At 63.0% G+C, this 16810-nt stretch overlaps 1 protein-coding gene across 5 annotated transcripts in view; it reads right to left on the reverse strand.

Annotated features, from left to right (window-relative positions):
- Window positions 1-3088: 3088 nt before the first annotated feature.
- Window positions 3089-16810, reverse strand: part of PTK7 (protein tyrosine kinase 7 (inactive)) — a 110644-nt gene continuing 96922 nt past the window's right edge. For all 5 annotated transcript variants that reach the window (XM_067532866.1, XM_067532867.1, XM_067532868.1 and 2 more), the window contains 15 exons: window positions 16079-16209; window positions 15577-15843; window positions 14942-15075; window positions 14287-14422; window positions 13503-13622; window positions 13084-13233; window positions 12304-12454; window positions 10303-10430; window positions 9541-9744; window positions 8518-8673; window positions 6060-6292; window positions 5335-5415; window positions 4941-5092; window positions 4683-4861; window positions 3089-4342 (listed from right to left, as the gene is read on the reverse strand). In XM_067532866.1, coding sequence (XP_067388967.1) covers window positions 4182-4342; window positions 4683-4861; window positions 4941-5092; window positions 5335-5415; window positions 6060-6292; window positions 8518-8673; window positions 9541-9744; window positions 10303-10430; window positions 12304-12454; window positions 13084-13233; window positions 13503-13622; window positions 14287-14422; window positions 14942-15075; window positions 15577-15843; window positions 16079-16209 — 2383 coding nt within the window. In that variant the 3' untranslated portion in view covers window positions 3089-4181. The remainder of the gene's footprint in view (window positions 4343-4682; window positions 4862-4940; window positions 5093-5334; window positions 5416-6059; window positions 6293-8517; window positions 8674-9540; window positions 9745-10302; window positions 10431-12303; window positions 12455-13083; window positions 13234-13502; window positions 13623-14286; window positions 14423-14941; window positions 15076-15576; window positions 15844-16078; window positions 16210-16810) is intronic.

The raw sequence follows: 16810 nt of genomic DNA on the forward strand, positions 1-16810 counted from the left end.
TAAATACATCAGAGGGATAAACACCGGGGAGGGAGAAGAATTGGCACAAGCACAAATGGCTATAAATTGGCCATCAGTAAGTTTGGGCTTGAAATTAGATGAAAGTTTCTAATCCTCAGAGGAGTGAAGTTCTGGAACAGCCTGCCAAGGGGAGCAGTGGGGGCAAAAAACCTAACTTGTTTATAGACTGAGCTGATAAGTTTATGGAGGGGACGGTCTGATGAGACAGCCTACAGCGGTACGTGGCCCACCCGTGACTGCTCTTAGCACATGTCTCCAGCAGCCGGAGACGGCACCCCAGGGGGGAGGGCACTGAGTTACTACAGAGAATTCTCTCTCAGGTGTCTGGCTGGTGGGGCTTGCCCACGGGCCCCAGGTCTAACTGATCACCGATTGCCCTATTTGGGCTCAGGAAGGAATTCTGCCCCAGGGCAGATTGGCAGAGACCTGGGGAGGACAGGGCTCGCCTGTCTCTGGACCTGTTACAGGAGTGGGTGGGTGAGGCTCTGTGGCCTGTGAGGTGCAGGAGGTGAGAGCGGATGCTCATGATGGTCCCTTCTAGTCTTAAAGTCTGAGTCTCGCTAGTTTGTATTGCGCCCTAGTCATGGACCAGATCCCATGGTGCCCTGGGGCTGGAGGGCCGAGATGTAGACAGCACAGGGCCTTGGCAGAGGAACGGCCCATGCAGAGATGGCAGAGCCCCAGACCCATCTTTTGGGGAGGGGGCTTTGCCCATCCTGGCTGCTCTAAAGCAGCATCCGTGTCCCTGCAGCACCCTCTCGTAGAGGGTCAGGGCCAGAAATGGCTTCACTAGGCTGGCTGCCCAGGCTGGGATCACGTAGCCTAGGGAGAAGATGGTGACTAGGTGCCTAGGAGAAACTAGCGCAGAGCCACACCAGGTGCTAGGCCGCGCAGGACTGTCTGTGGGGCCGGGCCCTCCACGCTGCAGCGGTGAAATCCGGCTGAGTGGGTGGTGCTTGGTAGGAGGGGGCCCATTTCCCACCTCTCCTCCCCACACCCACAGTGCTAGGGGCTCTGCCCCACTCATTCACAGGTTGCTGGGGATCCACATGGGGATGACCTGGGCACCCCTCTGCTGCCTGCCCCATTAGCCTGTCTGGGGTGGCTGACTGATGGTGCCTCCTGCCAACAACGACAGCCACATGCCCGCGAAGGGCCCAGGTTGGTGTGACTGGGGCGGGGACAGAGGGCTTGGCATTTCCCAGGGGCCACAGGCCCCGCTGTGCTCGGGGTGAGACCTGGCCACAGATGGTCACGCTGCAGGAGAGGCGAGCCATACAATTGCTAGCGCACTCAGCCCACGGATACATCCCTGCAGCCCCCTCTTCAGCCGACAGGATCCTCTGCTCGGATCTCACCCCCCGGTGCCTGCTGGGCCTCCCTTTCCCCTCCTCTGTGACCCAGAGCCACCCAGTCAGACCAGGGTCCTGCAGCAGGATTCAGCGTGGGCATGGAAGGGCAGGTTCTGCGGGCCTGGACAGCCAGGGGACCAGGGGTCGCAGGTGCCCAGAGAGCATCACATGGAGGGGGGAGTGATTGTGCCCTCCCACCACCTACAACCTGAGAGGTGACGGGGCCCAATCTCCATGGCTCCCAGCAGCATCCAGGGAATGAAGCCTCCCTGCCATGACTCAGGGAAGAACCTCCAGGCCTGGACATGGGGAGCCCCAAGAGCTCAGACCCTTTGCAGTCCCTGGGAGGCCGATGCTGCCTCTCCTCTGAGCGCTGCAGTCCCTGCCTGGCCCCCCTCTATTCCCCCCTATTTCCCCCCAGTGTGGTGCAGTGCAGCCTCGCTACGCTCCTGCCCAGGGTGTGCCAGCATTGCCAGCTGCCCCCTCCTGCTAGGACCCACCAGGCATCCTGCGGGCAACTCCAGCACTGAGCCGCTCGGGGGGCTCCAGCTGCAGGGCAAGGCGGGCAGGCGGGGGGGGCAAGTTTGTGGCTGGCCAGTGGAGATGGTGAAACCAGCAGGGGGCCCCCCTCTTCCTCCCATCTCCTAGAGCTCCCAATGGCGCTAGCACAGATGTAGCTGTGCTCATCATCAGCACAGCTGCCTGCTCCCCTCACACCCGCCAGCCCCCTGCCTGGGGGCGAGAGCCCTTAGTGCTAGCCCCACGGCGCTCAGCGCCACACCCGGGGAGGTCAGGGCGTTACGGGGGGGCTCAGGCCAGCTCCAGGCGAGGCTACTGGGAAGGTCTCAGTGCTCGGCTGCAGCTGGACCCTCCTCTCCCGACAGTTGGCTGCAGAAGGCAGTGCTACCAAACCAGTTCTCTGCAAGGGGGGCCGAAAGCCGGGTTCGGGGGGCCACGGGGCCCTAACAGCTGAAATCTGGCCTCCCATGAGTCTAAAGCCCTGAGCACCAGTGCCCCATGGGGCAGAAGCCATCCCCTGCCCGGTGGCTGAAGTCCAGAGCCCTGAGGTTTCTCATTCCCTACTTGGCCCTGGAGTTTATATAGCATGTTCCAGACGTCCAACTTGGTGGAGAACTCGTCCTCTGCCTGAGTCTGCAGAGAGCCTGAGACAGCAGCTCCAGGGCAGAGCCCCCTGGCGCACCACACACCCCTTTGCCTGAACACGGCAACATTGTCATGTGGAGAGCCTGCCACCGCGCCTCTGGGCAGTTGTAAACCCCCGCCTCGTGGACTACATCTCCCACGATGCATCATGGCCAAAGACACCCTCTCCCCCCCCCCCCCCCCCCCCCACACACACACACCATGCCTCAGCATGAGGAGAGACCTGGTAAGCATAGTCCAACTGGAGAGCCTGGCCAAGGGAGATGGGCGGGCACTGCCCATGGGGCACTGCGGCAGCATTCGGGAACAGGAAGTCTGGTTTTTCGCTTTTCACCAAAAAAAAAAAAAAAAAAAAAAAAAAAAAAAGGGGGGGGGGGGGGGAATTTTCCCTGGAAAAGACAAAGGTGACCTGTAAGCGCCGCGCCCAGCGCCCCCGGTCCCTGCCCAGCTCCGCACCCTGCTCCTGTGAGGCAGGAGGACAATGCAGTCCCGACCAGCAGCCCAAGCCCTGGAGCGGCTGTAGCCATCCCAGCGGCCGGCAGGCCAGCCAGCGCATGTGGCATAGCCGCCCTCCAAAGTTGACGCCCCTGCGAGGAGCTCCTGCGGCAGGGCAGACGCAGCCGGAGCCTGGCAGTGCTGGCCCTTCCTGGGGGCCGGCGGCTTGACTCATCGCGGCCCGGAAAGGCATGCATGCTAGGCTCCAGTGTCCCAGAGCTGGCTGGGTTGGCAGCTGGGGCAGGACCCACCCAGCCCCTAGAGGGAGGAAGGAGGCTGAGAACAGCAGCTACAAAAAGGGATCCTTTATTGACAGCAGCGTGTAAAAAAACCTCTTGGCTGTTGCAGCCCCCGCACGAGCAAACGAGCGCCCGGCTCTGGCTGCACTCCGCTAACAGAACCCTATGGCAGGGAGGGGCCGGCCCGACACGGGGAGCAGAGGGCGCCGCCTGGAGAATCATACAAAAGGCGGCATTGGATAGTCAGGGAAGCGAGTGAGAATCCTTCATATGCCAGGCACTTGGTGTTCGCGCCGCTGGGGCGCAGGGAGATGCCGAGTGCTGAGCACGCGTGGGGCTGGGTGGAGCGGGGCGGGGGGGGAGAACAGAACCGCTGAATAAATATACAGGTTCCTCAGCCAGCACCGGAGGAGGGAGAGACTCCATGTCCGCCGCGCACAGGCTCCCTCGCCTGACAGCGGGCAGGGACACAGCGCAGGGAGCTCGTGCGTGCTGCCCTTTGGACGGTGCCCATGGTCCTGGCCGAAAGTGCCAGGCCAGGCTGCCCAAAAGGAGAGGGGGGCACAGGCAGGCGCAGCAGGACGCAGGGGATTCAGGCGGCCGCGTGGGATTTCCTGCCAGGCTGCCATCGCCAAGGGAGCAGAGACCAGCCCTCCGAACTGCTGGGCCGGGCCCGGCGGGTGCTCTGGGTCGCAGAGGAGCCCCTGTTGGAGCTGTGGAACTGGCCCGGCACCCCCCGCTGGCACACGAGCAAGGTAGGACCTGGGGACCGCCATGCCGTCAGGCCAGGGGAGAGACCCTGCAGCGCCCAGTCCAGCCGTGGAAACCCACGGTCCCTTTGGGCTCAGACTCGTCCCAGTCAGATTCTGGAGCCCGGACCCCCCTCCCCAGCAAGGGGCCGGCTCCCTGCTCAGGCTCTGCTGTCAGACGGGCTGTCGCCCAGCACGGCGGCAAGCTCGCTGAAGGACGGGCGTTCCTTGGGGCTGGGCGCCCAGCAGCGCTGCATCAGCTTGTAGAGCTTGGAAGGGCAGCCCTCTGGATGGGGCAGCTTCATCTTCCCCGCCTGTAAACCTGCAAGGGACAGCAAAGGCCCAGGGGTGAGAGAAAGGAGAGCCCGGGGCAAGACAGGGCATCAGCACCGCACTGCCCGGCCCCCCTGGCGCTTGCTGGGCCAGGGTGCAGGGAGCCTGGACAGCCAGCCAGGGGCAGGACACAGAGCAGTCTGGGGAGGGCACGGAGATCACCCAGGGCTCACAGCAGGGCCTGTCCAGCCTCGGGGCCCAATACAGACACTGGCCAGGACCAGTTGCTCCAGCAGCCTGCTCAGAAGGGAGAGAGAAGGCCACAACCCTGCACGTCTCCCCGGCCCTCCGCCGCTCCTCCCCGGTGCTGGCCCCTCCACCCCACGTACCTGCTAGCACCTCGTCGTCCGCCAGCTTGGCGTGGGGCAGCTCCCCGTGCGTGAAGACCTCCCACATGAGGACGCCGAAGGACCAGACGTCCGACTTGGTGGAGAACTCATCCTCCAGGACAGCCTCTGGGGGCATCCAGCGCAGCGGGATCCAGGCTTGGCGGAAGTGGTAGTAGTCACTGCGCAGCGAGACAGGGAGGGGTCAGGCTGGCCGGGCGGCAGGCACAGCGCCCAGGGGAGCCCACAGGCCACACATACCTGTTATACACATCCTTGCTGAGGCTCAGGGCTGACACCTTGACCTGCCTCTGAGCGCTGATCAGGCAGTTCCGGGCAGCCAGGTCCTTGTGCACAAACCTGCTGTTTGAGAGATGCTCCATCCCCAGGGCCACCTGGCTGCAGACCGACACCTGCCACGAGAGAGACGTCAGTGCCAACCACATGGCCATCGCAGCAGGCCGAGCCCTCAGTATGGGCCGGATCGGAGCTGGAACGTAAGGGCAGGCTCCACGGCCCATCCCTGCCCGGGGCCAGATCGGAGCCGGTGCCTGAGGGGGCAGGCTCCATGGCCCATCCTGGGATGGATCAGGTCCCTCAGCTGTGCAGACTGGCCCTTTCGACCCCATCTGGTCACCGGTGCTTCCTCACTTACCTTGTGCTTGTTGCTGAGGGGCTGAGGCTTGAGCGTCTCATCTTTGCTCTTGGAGATCCTCAGGAACTGCTTCAGGTCCCCCTGGCAAGGCAGAAAGTGCCCTGTGGGAGCGGCTCAGTGCAGCAAGGGCCCGTCTGTGCCAGAGGCAGGAGCTCACCCGTCCGCCAGTGAGGGAGCCCCGGCACTGGCAGCGCAAGAGAGCAAGGGCTCCTGATAGACCAGCACCCACTGCTCTCAAGCTCCCCTCAGCCTCAGGTTTTAGACCATTCCCCGCGCCTGTTAGGGGCCAGTGCCCCCTGGAGCAGCTCAGCCTCCTTACCACGATGGGCAGCACGGCCAGGCGCACCCCCATGGCAGATCGGGGCTCTGCACGGTCCCCATTCCCCATCCGGGCCTTGGCACGTGCAGGCATGGAGCCTGGCAGCTCGGAAGTAGCCCTGGGCCGGGGAGCAGTCAGCACGTGCCCCTCACCCAGACAGACATACACAGAGTCTCCGCTCCCTCCCAAGCCACTGCTGCCCATGGCACCCACCCGCTGCCTCTAGGTGCAGGTTGGAGGGTGGAGAGGGCCGACCATCAACCCAGCCTCCCTTCTCTGCACCTGCAGGCCTTACTCTTCCTCAGAGGAGCGTCTGCCCCAGCCTGCACTCAGCCCACAGCCCCGCTCCAGCCAGCCGGCTCAAGGCAGCCTCTGCGGCTCTGTGCTGGACAGATGGGTCCCTTACCAGATCCACATACTCCAGGATCATGTAGTGAGGCTCAGCCTCGCGGCACAGCCCCAGCAGCCGCCCCACGTTGGGGTGGCTGAGTTTGCCAAACATCTCCGCCTCGCGCCGGAAATCCAACTGCAGCTGCTCGTCTCTGGTCTGCAGAGCCTTCACCAGCACCAGCACCTCGCTCTCGCTGTCCGCCAGGCCTTGCGCCTTGGCCAGGAAGACCTCCCCGAACTCGCCCTTCCCTAGAAGCAGAGGGCAGCGGGTCATGGGAGGCAGGCCAGAGGGCTGTGTGCAGAAAGGCCTCTGGCCCGCGGCTGGCAGAGGTCTCCCGCCCTGGTTTCTGACACTACGCTGGGAAGAGAAGGCTGACCCCAGGGTTACTCTCAAAGCAGCCAGTAGGATTGCAACCCCACCTCCACACCCTCTAACGGGGGAAGGGTTAGGCCTGAGGGACAGACAGCACAGCCAGGGCTGTCCACACCACCCTGCACGGCGCTTCTGAGAATGGCACACTCTGTGGGGCAGGGAACGGCAGCCACGCGACAGGGGAGACAGGAGCAAGGGGAGAGGTGAGAGCGGCTGGTACTCACACCCCTGGGGGCATGCCCTCCCTCTCCCTCTGCAGCACCCATTTGGGTGGGTGCGCGGGGTGGGCAGTGGGACGCTCCCTCGTGGCCTCATTTAATTTCCGTTCGAAAGAAAGGAAACTCCTCTAGGAGGAAAATAATAAATCGGGGTTGCGATGCGTGCATGCGCATGTCTGAGGACAGCCGCACACCGACAGGCCTAGTGTGCAACCGAGCGTTCATTCTACCCCGCCCACACACACGGCACCCCACTGGGTGGGCCACGGGGACTATTTGAGCACGAGGAAAGAAAGGCAAGTCCCTGGAGGCAGTTAAACCCACTCCAGACCAGGAGCCACATTCGGACAGCCCCCTCTGGAGGAAGATGGGCTCAGCCCAGCACAGGGTTTTTATAGGCAGGATGCTGGACAGCCCAGGTTCTGGGGAGAGCACACTGGTGCTGTCTAGCCGTCAGGGAGGCGACCAGCAGAGTGCACAGACCATGCTGGGTGGCATTGGCACACAGCAGACCACCCAGCCTGGGACCATGTGCTGGTGCATGCAGGCACAGGGCATGGCTGGCATTTAGGGCAGGCAGCTAGGCGAACGGTAAAACTACGGCGATACGGTCAGCGCCCACCTCCCGATGTCCCTCTCTGCTGATACCCAGCAAAGGAGCGGCAGGGAGTTTCTGAGGGCCCCGTCGGCTCGGCAGACTGGGGCCCAAGAATGTTGTGCTCGGGAGCATTCCCAGCGCCAGCCCCAGCAAGGCTGCCCACCGAATTGTCCAGTGGTGCTTCAGGAGTGACAGGCTCTAGCCCAGCCAGCCTGGGTCCCACGTCTGGGGTAGGGGACAGCTCTCATCCCAAGTGCTCTGTCAGCAGGGGTCGTGCTAGGTGCCCCGTGCAGGACGGCGTGCGTGCTGACGGGGGTTATCCGTCTCGTGTGCAATGACTCAGCCTTGGCTACAGGCCACACTGGTAGGTGTCTCCAATGTGCTGGAGCTGCAGCTGACTGCAGGCCACCAGAAGCTGGCATGAGAGAACAGCCTTCCAGGGTTACGGTGCTTCTGGGCCAAGAGCTGTGCCCGTGTGCCCAGAGACCCAGCTGGCAAAGGGTTCCCTCTTCTCTACAAGCAACTCATGTCACAGACTTGACCAGCCCGTTACACCTAATGCATCGCGTTCATGGTATTTATCCATACAGGGCGGCCTGTGAGGTCGCTGCTGAAAGTCTGTAACTTCTCGATACTCATAACCCCTGCAAGCCGTGTGTGCGGGTAATATTTAATGCTTCAGGAAAGACTGGTCCCCAGCTCCATGGGGCCAGCAAACACTGCAAAGGACTGACAGTAGATTCTCACCCCGAAGTCACTAGACAGGCCAAGGAATTCTTACCAACAATGGGTCCTACTTTGTGTTTTATACGTAACTGTTTGTTTACATCACTCATGCTGGTTTCTAGTTGAATCTCTGTTCTTTCTGAAGTAAATCTCCTTGTGTTTTACTGCAACTGGACTGGAGGGCAGATGGGACACAGGAGGGGTGTTTAAGTTAAAGCCAGTAAGCTGTTTATTTGGGAATGGAGGAGCTGGGATTTCTGTGGGTCTCCTGTGATCAGGGGATGGACACACAGGGGGACACTTGGAAGGACTCAAGGGCTGAGGTGCATCTTTTGGCAAGCGGCAGGGCAAAGGCAGGGCTGGTGCAGCTCAGGGGAGCCAGCTGTGTGAGGGCGAGAACAGGCAGCATGCCCTCGGGCTGGAGGCAGGTGGCAGCAAAGCAGCTCATGGCCCAGAAGCCCTGGGAAGCGTCACATCCTGTCAGTACAACGCTGGCTGAGTCTGGGTTAAGGACCTAGCTCACAGCTCTGCAGCAGTCCCCCCCAGCCCTTGAACATACCCAGCGTGGTGATTGTCTGCAGATTGGAGCGGGGGAAGTGCATCTTGTCAGTGACGCTGTGCCTCTTGCTGGCTGCGGTACTACTGCCCAGACTGGTCAATGGCACTTCTTCCTGGATCTCTGCTGTCGTTTGCCCATTTTGCAGCAAAGCGCCACCTACGAGGAAAACGCCGGCCGTCACTTCCGGCCGCGGCCAGCTAGGGAGCCTGGCCGGGATCTCGGCTGGACGCCAGAGATCACACTCGGAGACAGTGTGAAAACAAGCGCTCTGCTTCTCCCTCGCTCCAACCCAAGCAAGACTTCAGCAACCCTCCGTGATGCTGGAGAACATGAGCCAGTGAGTCTGACACCAAACCAGGGCAACACAGCCCCATGCCCAGTGTCACCCCTCTGCAAAACAGCAACCCTCACCAGGATCCTTACGGGCTGCGGGCCTGCGGGGCGCTACCAGCCTCTCCAAGCCCAGGTCAGCTAACGGCCTGGTCCCTGGGAGGCCTTCCTTTCCCACAGGAACGGCCAGGGGCTCTAACGATCACCAGAGGAATCCACGCCTGCGTTCAGAGGCGGAGAGCTCATGGCTCATGCTGCCATCTCTGACACAGCCCTCCAGCGTGTGCCCCCCAGGGGGGAGCTCAGCACCGGGGCCAAGGAATGACTTGGCACAGGGGTTGGTTCTCACACTCCCCATTGCTAGGGAAAGCCGCAGAGGGTGCCCTGCCTCGCCGTGCCCACCAGAGGGCACTGCATCCACGCACTGATCCCTCCCTGGGGCTCCCTGAGCCATGGGCAGCCCACAACCAGCCTCTGCTGGCACGTGCATGGCCAACACCACCCATGCCCTGCTGGGAGAGCCTAGGAGCCCAGCACCACAGGCCTGCCTCGTGGAGAAAGGCCTCAGGGCTTACAGGAACGGAGACAATCCCAGGCAGTCCCGTAGCCCCAGCCCGCACTAGGGCTTGCATGGGAGACCTGTGCTGAGCGGGGGAGTTCCTGGCCTGCCCCGGCTGGCGTCTATGGCCTTACCATTCAGACACTCCATCTCAGGCTCCTCGCCCTCCGGGTGCTTCTTCAGCCTCTTGGCCTTCCTCCTTTTCTTGCAGTAGAACATGAGGCCCAGCACGATGATGATGTAGGCGACGGCCGACCCAACTGACAGCCCGATGGTCTGGATCATCTTATACGGCGTGTGGCTGCTGGACTCCTTGTTCTCGTCCACAGTCGGTTTGTCTGAAGGCCAAGTGAGGCAGCGTGAGAGGACAGCTCAGTGCATGGCGAAGCCGGGTGGTCTGGCTGGGCGGGAGGTGGCCCAGAGAGTGCACGTATGCAGGGGAGCCCCTGATGGTGCAGGACGTGGCCAAGGGGACGTGCAGGGGAACCCCTGGCCGGGTGGGACGCTCACTGGGGGTGCTTTTTGCCCTGAGTCCTGACCCCAATTCCTCAGCTGGGCACTAGGGGCGCTGCGTTGCCAGGTCTCCAGGGAGATGCCACGCGGAGCCCCTGAAGTCTCAGTGGCTCAGCTCCACACCCCCTGTGGCTGCCTCCGCTACCTGCTTCCCTACGCACTGGCTCCGGCAGCCCTCGCTGCTGCCGTGTGCGGTGACGGTGACCTGCCGGCACAGCCCAAATGGTGCTACAGAATCACACCTTCCTCGAGTGCCCAGAGGGGCTTGTGCGGAGAGGAGACTCCTGCCCTTCCTTCCCCGGGCACTGATCTGAGGCCCTCCCCGCCGGGGGCTAAGGTGCCCCTGCCGGAGTCCTCAAGAAGGGCTTGAGGGTGCCTCCTACCGACGACTTGGAGGATGGCTTCGCGGTGCTTGATGTTGCAGCTGTTGCCGGCAATGCACGTGTACTTCCCGGAGTCGTCAGTGGTGACGTCGTAGATCACTAAGGAGCCGTTGGACATGATCTGGATCCTAGGAATGACAGGCAGCCCACACAGCAGGGCTCAGGGCATGCCCCATGTGCCAGGGGCTGCTGCCCAGGACCCAATGTGCACAGCCAGAGCAGAGGGGGGTGGCAGGGGTGGAGGGCCTGGGTTCCTGCTGGGTCCCATGCAGCCAGGGGTGCCGGGGAGGGAGAATGTGGGAATTCTTTGTAATATTTTCTATGAACAATACGTGTGACTTCATTTCCCACTCACTGCGTATTGCTGCTCCCTGGGAAGGGGTTAGCTCCTACCCTGGGACAGGGGATTACAGGGTAGCAGGCCTGTCTGGGTTGGTCGCAAATATGCTACCAAGCCCCGAATGGGAGCTCCACAGATGAACAGTGGCCCTGGAGAGACAGAAGAATAATAGCCCCAGTGACTGGCCTGGCTGCTACCTTGCCTAGAGGGAGCCAGGAAAGCAGAGCAATGAACACAGCAGGGCTGTGGTATGGGGAGGGTGAGGGGCACGTGTTAAAGCTCCTGGGGGGTAGAAGCAGGGCAGGTGCTTCTGAGTTAAATCCTGCTTTCCCGGCTTGGCCTCAGGGCTCATCTGGGCCTGCTGGGGAGCCGTGGGGCGGGGGCGCACACAGATGCTGGGGAGCTGTGGGGGCAAAGAGGCGCTGGGGTCAGAAGGCGGTTCAAAGTAGCAGACACAGAGCTTGCCCTTGTCAAAAGCTACACCTCAGCCCGGCACGTTGGGGGGTACCAGAGACTGTGTAAAGGCTGGGGCATCGGCACCCCATAAAGCCGTGACAGTGCGTGAAAGTACCGCTGGGTGCTCCCCAAGACAGCGGGGGCAGGGCTCAACAGGGTACTCCTGTTTCACCCCCTGGAAGATGATCGGACTAGCAGGAGAGGGAGCTGAGGGCTGGAACTGGGCCTGTGCTGACCCCTTGGCTGGTCGGTTCCCAGCAGCTCACTCGCCCTTCCACCTTTGCTCTGGGGCTGCTGCTTTCCCTTTGCGCCTGCGTGGGAGGAGCTGGGCTGGGGGCTGACCCCAGCACAGCTTGGCTGTCAGCAAACTGGTGGCTCCCTAGTGGCTGGCTGGGTACAAACCCCACCACCTCCGCCTCCCACCGGCTGGAAGGAGGAATTGGGAGCAACCCAGCCCAGGGGTCTGCCAGCTCCAGGAGCCATGCGCTGAGTGTGGCAAGGGACGTGCCAAGGCCAGGGCGGCGGCAGGCTGACACTGACGGCAGGGCAGCCTGGGAAGGGAGCTCTTCCACCGCCCAGCCCAGGCGCTGACAAACCTGGGGACCCGGCGGCGAGGTCCTGATTGACAGCTCTCCATCTCAAGTCCAAGGGCTGGGCACGATCGGCTAGAGGCTGGGGCAGAGCCAGAACTGGCGTCCATGGCTCCCTGGCCCCCGCACCCTCCCCTAGCCAGCCAGGAGCCCCCGTAGCTGTGGCCCCTCAAGGGGTGCGTGAGAAGCCCTGCTCCTGTGCTCCTTAGTGGGTCAGCTTGTGAGCAATGCTGGAGCGCGGCTCTCAGCTGTCACCACCACGGAGCTCAATGGCCTGGGCCCAGGGTCCCCTGAGCCTCACCATGTCTGGGGCTTTCCCTGAAGCCTCAGCTCCTGGAGGCAGGGGATTCCCGGAGTCACAGCTGTCACTTACAGAGCAGGGCAGAAAACCTCCCAGTGATCCAAGCCCAGGGGGCAAGTCGCCCCCTCAAGGGCTGTTCTGATCTGGGGCCTGGCTCAGGAGTATGGAAGGCTGGGGAATGTGAGCTGAGCGTGTGCCCCCAGCTGGCCCATGACACTGCTCCAGGATGGGTCTGGGGGAAGCTGTTCTCAGGCGCCCTGCGTGCACAATGCAGGAGCACTCAGGCTCCGGGGGGTGGGCGGAGGGCTCCATACCTGGGTATGAGCTTGCTGGGGTCCAAAATCCTCTCCTTCCCCTTCCACTGGATGTGTGGCACCGGGTCGCCCTCCGCCTGGCACTGGAACATGGCTGTGTGGCCCTGGTACACCGTCGTGGGCACTGGCTCCAGCTTAAAGGTGATGTAAACTGAACACAAAGGTCACAGCTGCTCAGCGTCAATGCATGCACGTCCCCTACTGCATCTCACCCCCACCCCCAGGGCTGGACAGCCCAGTGCAAGCAAGCAAGGAGCTCTCGGCGGGGGGGAAAAGGAGGGACAAAGACCCACAGACCAGGGGAGGCTAATGGTGCAGGGAAGTGCTCGGACACAGTCGTTTCCCAGTGCTAGCAGGCGGGTCTGCCCTGGGGCCAACGAGAGGGAAGGTAGGAGCAGGAGTCAGGTCAGGACAGCTCATTGCAGGAGGCATTTCCCCAGTGCCACAGGATTCAGCATAGAGCAGGCAGAGCCGGGAAGGGTGCTGCACAAATGGCGCTCGGTTTCAGGGTGATTCATCCCTGACCCAGCAGCACGCGCTTCTTGGGGGCAGATGAACAGATGCTGCCCCAACAGCTCGGCTGCCTGGGAGGCCACATGCAGCACCAGTGGGTGTGTAGAGCCTGGGGTGTCGGAGCCTGAGGCCAGAGCACGCTTCCTTTCCTCAGCATGGCTATTTCGGGGCGGTGCCCAGGAAATGCCCCTTCGCGAGGGCAATGGTACAGGCAATGCCCCTTGCCCCCCGGAGCAGGGACCGAGATGGGAGGAGCACAGCACTCACCTGCCACCGTGAGCTGCACCGTGGCCCGGATCTCGCCCTGGGGGGTGTTGGAGGCGATGCACGTGTAGTTGCCAGCGTCACTCCGGCTCACCTTGTGGAAGTGCAGGCTGCCAGCGCTGAGGCGGACATGAGCCGGCAGACTGCTCCCATCTGGAGGGCAGGGACAGGGAGTTATGCTGCAGCCACACAAAACAGGGCAGGGGGCTTTGGGTACGGCGGGCTTCAGAGCTGGGCTCAGGGCACAGGAAGCACGGGTCCTCCAGCATGTGTGCCCAGAGGGGAACCTAGCCAGACGGGCAGGCACCCTAAAGCCAGAGGCCTGAGGCCAGAACGATCCCAGGTGCCAAATGCAGTCGCCCCCAGGCCGGGAAGCCAAGCCCCCAGGCAGTCAGGAAACAGGACCATGTCCCCACCCCCACCTGTTTTGGCCCACTGGATGGTGGGCTTCTCGCGGCCAGTGGCCGAGCAGGACACGGTGACCTCCTTGTCGAATTCTAGGCACTGCAGGGGCTGCGGGGGAGGCGTGAACTTCAGCTTCTCTGAAACAAACAGACGGTGCAGTCAGTCCAGGGATTGAGTGGAACAGTCCCCACGGCATAACCGCGCCGGCACCCGGGGGCTGCACATGCAGGCAGGGAGCGGGGCTGGCGCCTGGATACCCACCCGGCACTGGGGGCTGCTGCTACAAACGCACTCAGAGCTTGTCTACACTGCAGCCTTTTAGTGCATCAGTGTAGACAGCACCTACACTAAGGGGAGGGCTTCTCCTGTAAGGGCTGGTAATCCATCTCCTTGAGCGATGGCAGCTAGATGGAGAGAAGGATTCTCCCGTCGACTTAGTGCGGTCTACACGGATACTCAGGTGAGCTTAACACCGCCGCTCGGGGGTGGATTTGTCACACGCCTGACTGATGCAGTTATACTGACTTTTCTAGTGTAGACCAGGCTTTAGGGGGCAAGGCCCCCCCAGAAACCTGGGCCCTGCTGTCTACGCACACAGGAGGCAGGGCTCATGCCGGCAGAGCCAAGAAGCCATGGCTGGAAAGGCCTGAGGGTCAGAGCCCAGGGGGAGGCAGGCAACCAAAAAACAGCTCGTCCCCAGCCCAGGGGATGCAGTGCGCACCCAGACCGTGCCAGGAGGGAAATCCCCACGAGCAGGGACGTGGGGGCATCCCCGTGGCAGCACGCAGCTACCCGGCCTACCGAGGACATGCACGCGAGCGTATCCCTCGATGCTCCCCGCCGGCGTGCTGCTCACACACTTGTACACGGTCCCGTCGTACACCTCCACGTTGTTTATGCGCAGCGTCCCGTTCTCCGAGATCTCGAAGCGCGAATCCTGCCCGGCCAGAACAGCAGCATCAGTCCTGCTCTCCTCGCCGGGGGGCCTGATCTGCCCAGCCCCACAGACCCATTCCAGCCACAGCCCACGGCTGGCTCAGCAAGCAGCGCTAAGGCTCTGCCGCCTCCCCTGCCGAGGCTTATGCTGGGGCGGGGTCTGGCCGAGCAGGCCAGCAGGGAAGTGGGGTCCGTGACCTGGCCCGTTGGAGCAGACTGCAGGGACAGGGGCTCAGGTATGCAGCAGAGCTGGGGAAAGTGAGGCCTGGGGCCCAGGGCACTAGTGGACGCGGGGGAGGCGAAGGCAGCCATGCAGGGACTCGGGGGATCCTAGCACTGGGTAGGGCTCGTTTCAGTATGACACTGATTTGAGCTGTCCCATGCCCAGACCATTGGCAGCCCCGGGGTGACGGGGGGAGTGTGGCCGGCGTTCAGCCATTCCCCAGGGCTGCCCAGCCGCAGGGAGAGCGTGGGCGCTGGGCGCTGGGCGCTGTGGCTGGGCTCGCCGTGCTGCACTCACCTCGGAGATGGAGACGCCGTTGCGGTACCAGGTGACAGTGGGTTTCAGGGAGGCCTTGCTGAGGCAGTGGAGATAGCCCGGCTTACTCTCCTCCAGCTGGCTGTCCCTGGGCATCTCTACCCAGGTAGGCACCGCTGCGAAGAAGGGAGCTCGTGTATCAGGCCACACCAGAACCAGAGTCAGCCCTGCCCTGGCACTGCCCCACAGCACCCTGCAGTGCCCTGGCGGAGGCTGCAGCCGGCGCCCACCCGGCTCTGACGATCGGTGAGGTGATGTCCAGAGGCAGCAGGAGCTCTGCATTGTAACCGGGCGAGGGACTCTGGGAAACACCCCCACCTCCTCCCAGAGCCACTGGGGCACCACAGCCAATGACCCCGCGCTGGCTGGGCTGGACTGGGGAGATCTGCCGGAGGCCACCCCAAGGAGAGCCAAGAAGTCCTCCTCCTGGCTGCACCCAGGGCTACCAGCTGGGCCAGGCTGTTACACGGCCTGCACTCACCAGCCTTGGCTCCAGAGTTCAGTGGCACAAGGGGCATTGCCCGTCTGCCATCTCACGCCCATCCCACCGCACAGTGCCCAGCACCCGCTGCCTGCCCAGCACCCCTCGCCTCCAGTACACCGTGGAAGAGGCTTACTGGCTACTGTGATGCTGAGGTCTTGCTTCTTCTCCCCGGCTTTGTTTGCGGCGTGGCATGTATAAGTGCCAGCATCATTCCCGGTGATGTTGGTGAAGACCAGCTCCTCGGCCTCCTGGCGCACCCTGCCGCTAGCTGGGATGGGGACACCGCTCCTCTCCCACCAGACGCGGGGCTGGGGCACGCCGCGGGGGGCAGGGCAAGCCACGCGCTGCTCCTGGTCCGCTATGAAAACCTTCGGGGAGAACAGCGCCATGTCCTCGATCTCTGAGAGAAAGCAGGGGAGACGTGGCTTACCCTCAGCCGGGCTGCTGGGCTCTGGGCCCTCCTGCCCCAGGCGCCTGAGCTCAGTGCGGATCCAGGCAGGGCCCTGGGGACCAAAGCAGAGCAGAGCTCCTGGTGCAGGCAGGGCCGCAGGGCAGGACCACTCTGCCGTGGCCGAGCAGCCCCAGACGACTGCTCACTCCAACCACAGCGCAGAGGCAGTGCCGCGGGGCCTTACCTGCCAGGCGCAGGCTTGCCTCCAGGACGGTGGGTTTCCCTCTTTGCCCGCGGCCGATGCAGCGGTAGATCCCTGTGCTGCGGACTCTCACCTGGGTTATCAGCAGGGAGCCATTGGCAAACACCGTGATCCTAGGTGCAAAGGGAGCGGCCAATCGTCAGTGAGGGGCTGAGGCAGGGGGGACAGGTGAGCCAGGCAGCAGCAGGGCCCTGTCTAAGCAACGCGTCCCTCGCCTGGGCAATGGAAGACAAGATACGGGGCACCTGGACGGCTCACGCCTGCGGTTGCCCTGTCTGCCCCGGGCCGTGTGTTTGGCAGGGGAATCTCCAACATGTGGCATGGGAACAGGGCTCCGGGGACGCAGGTGGAGGATTCTGGGGGAGGTGGTCCCGGTCGCACAGGCCTGGGGATGTGACCAAGGAGTCAGTCTGCAGCGGGCTGTGTGTGTGCCCATGCCAGGAGGGCGCATGGCTCTGGGGCAAAGGGATGAAGGGAGAACACACCGTTAGCTAGTAACTGACCCTTCCTCAGTCCCTTAATGCCATTTTCAGCACCACCCAGTGAGGAAAGCCCCGACACTGCTGTCCTGCCCCTCTGACCCCCTTCCTTTAACCCTTCCCATGCTGGAGTCTTCTCTGCCCTCCCCCGTTCCTGGCTCAGGGAGCTGGGTGCTACTGAAGTGTCACGGCTGGGAGCTGCAGCTGCGTGGGGCGACTCACACCCCACAGAGCT

Source organism: Emydura macquarii, unplaced genomic scaffold (assembly GCF_026122565.2).
Source record: "Emydura macquarii macquarii isolate MOO-44397 ecotype Brisbane River unplaced genomic scaffold, CSIRO-AGI_Emac_v2 contig_3305, whole genome shotgun sequence".
Lineage (NCBI taxonomy): Eukaryota > Metazoa > Chordata > Testudines > Chelidae > Emydura > Emydura macquarii.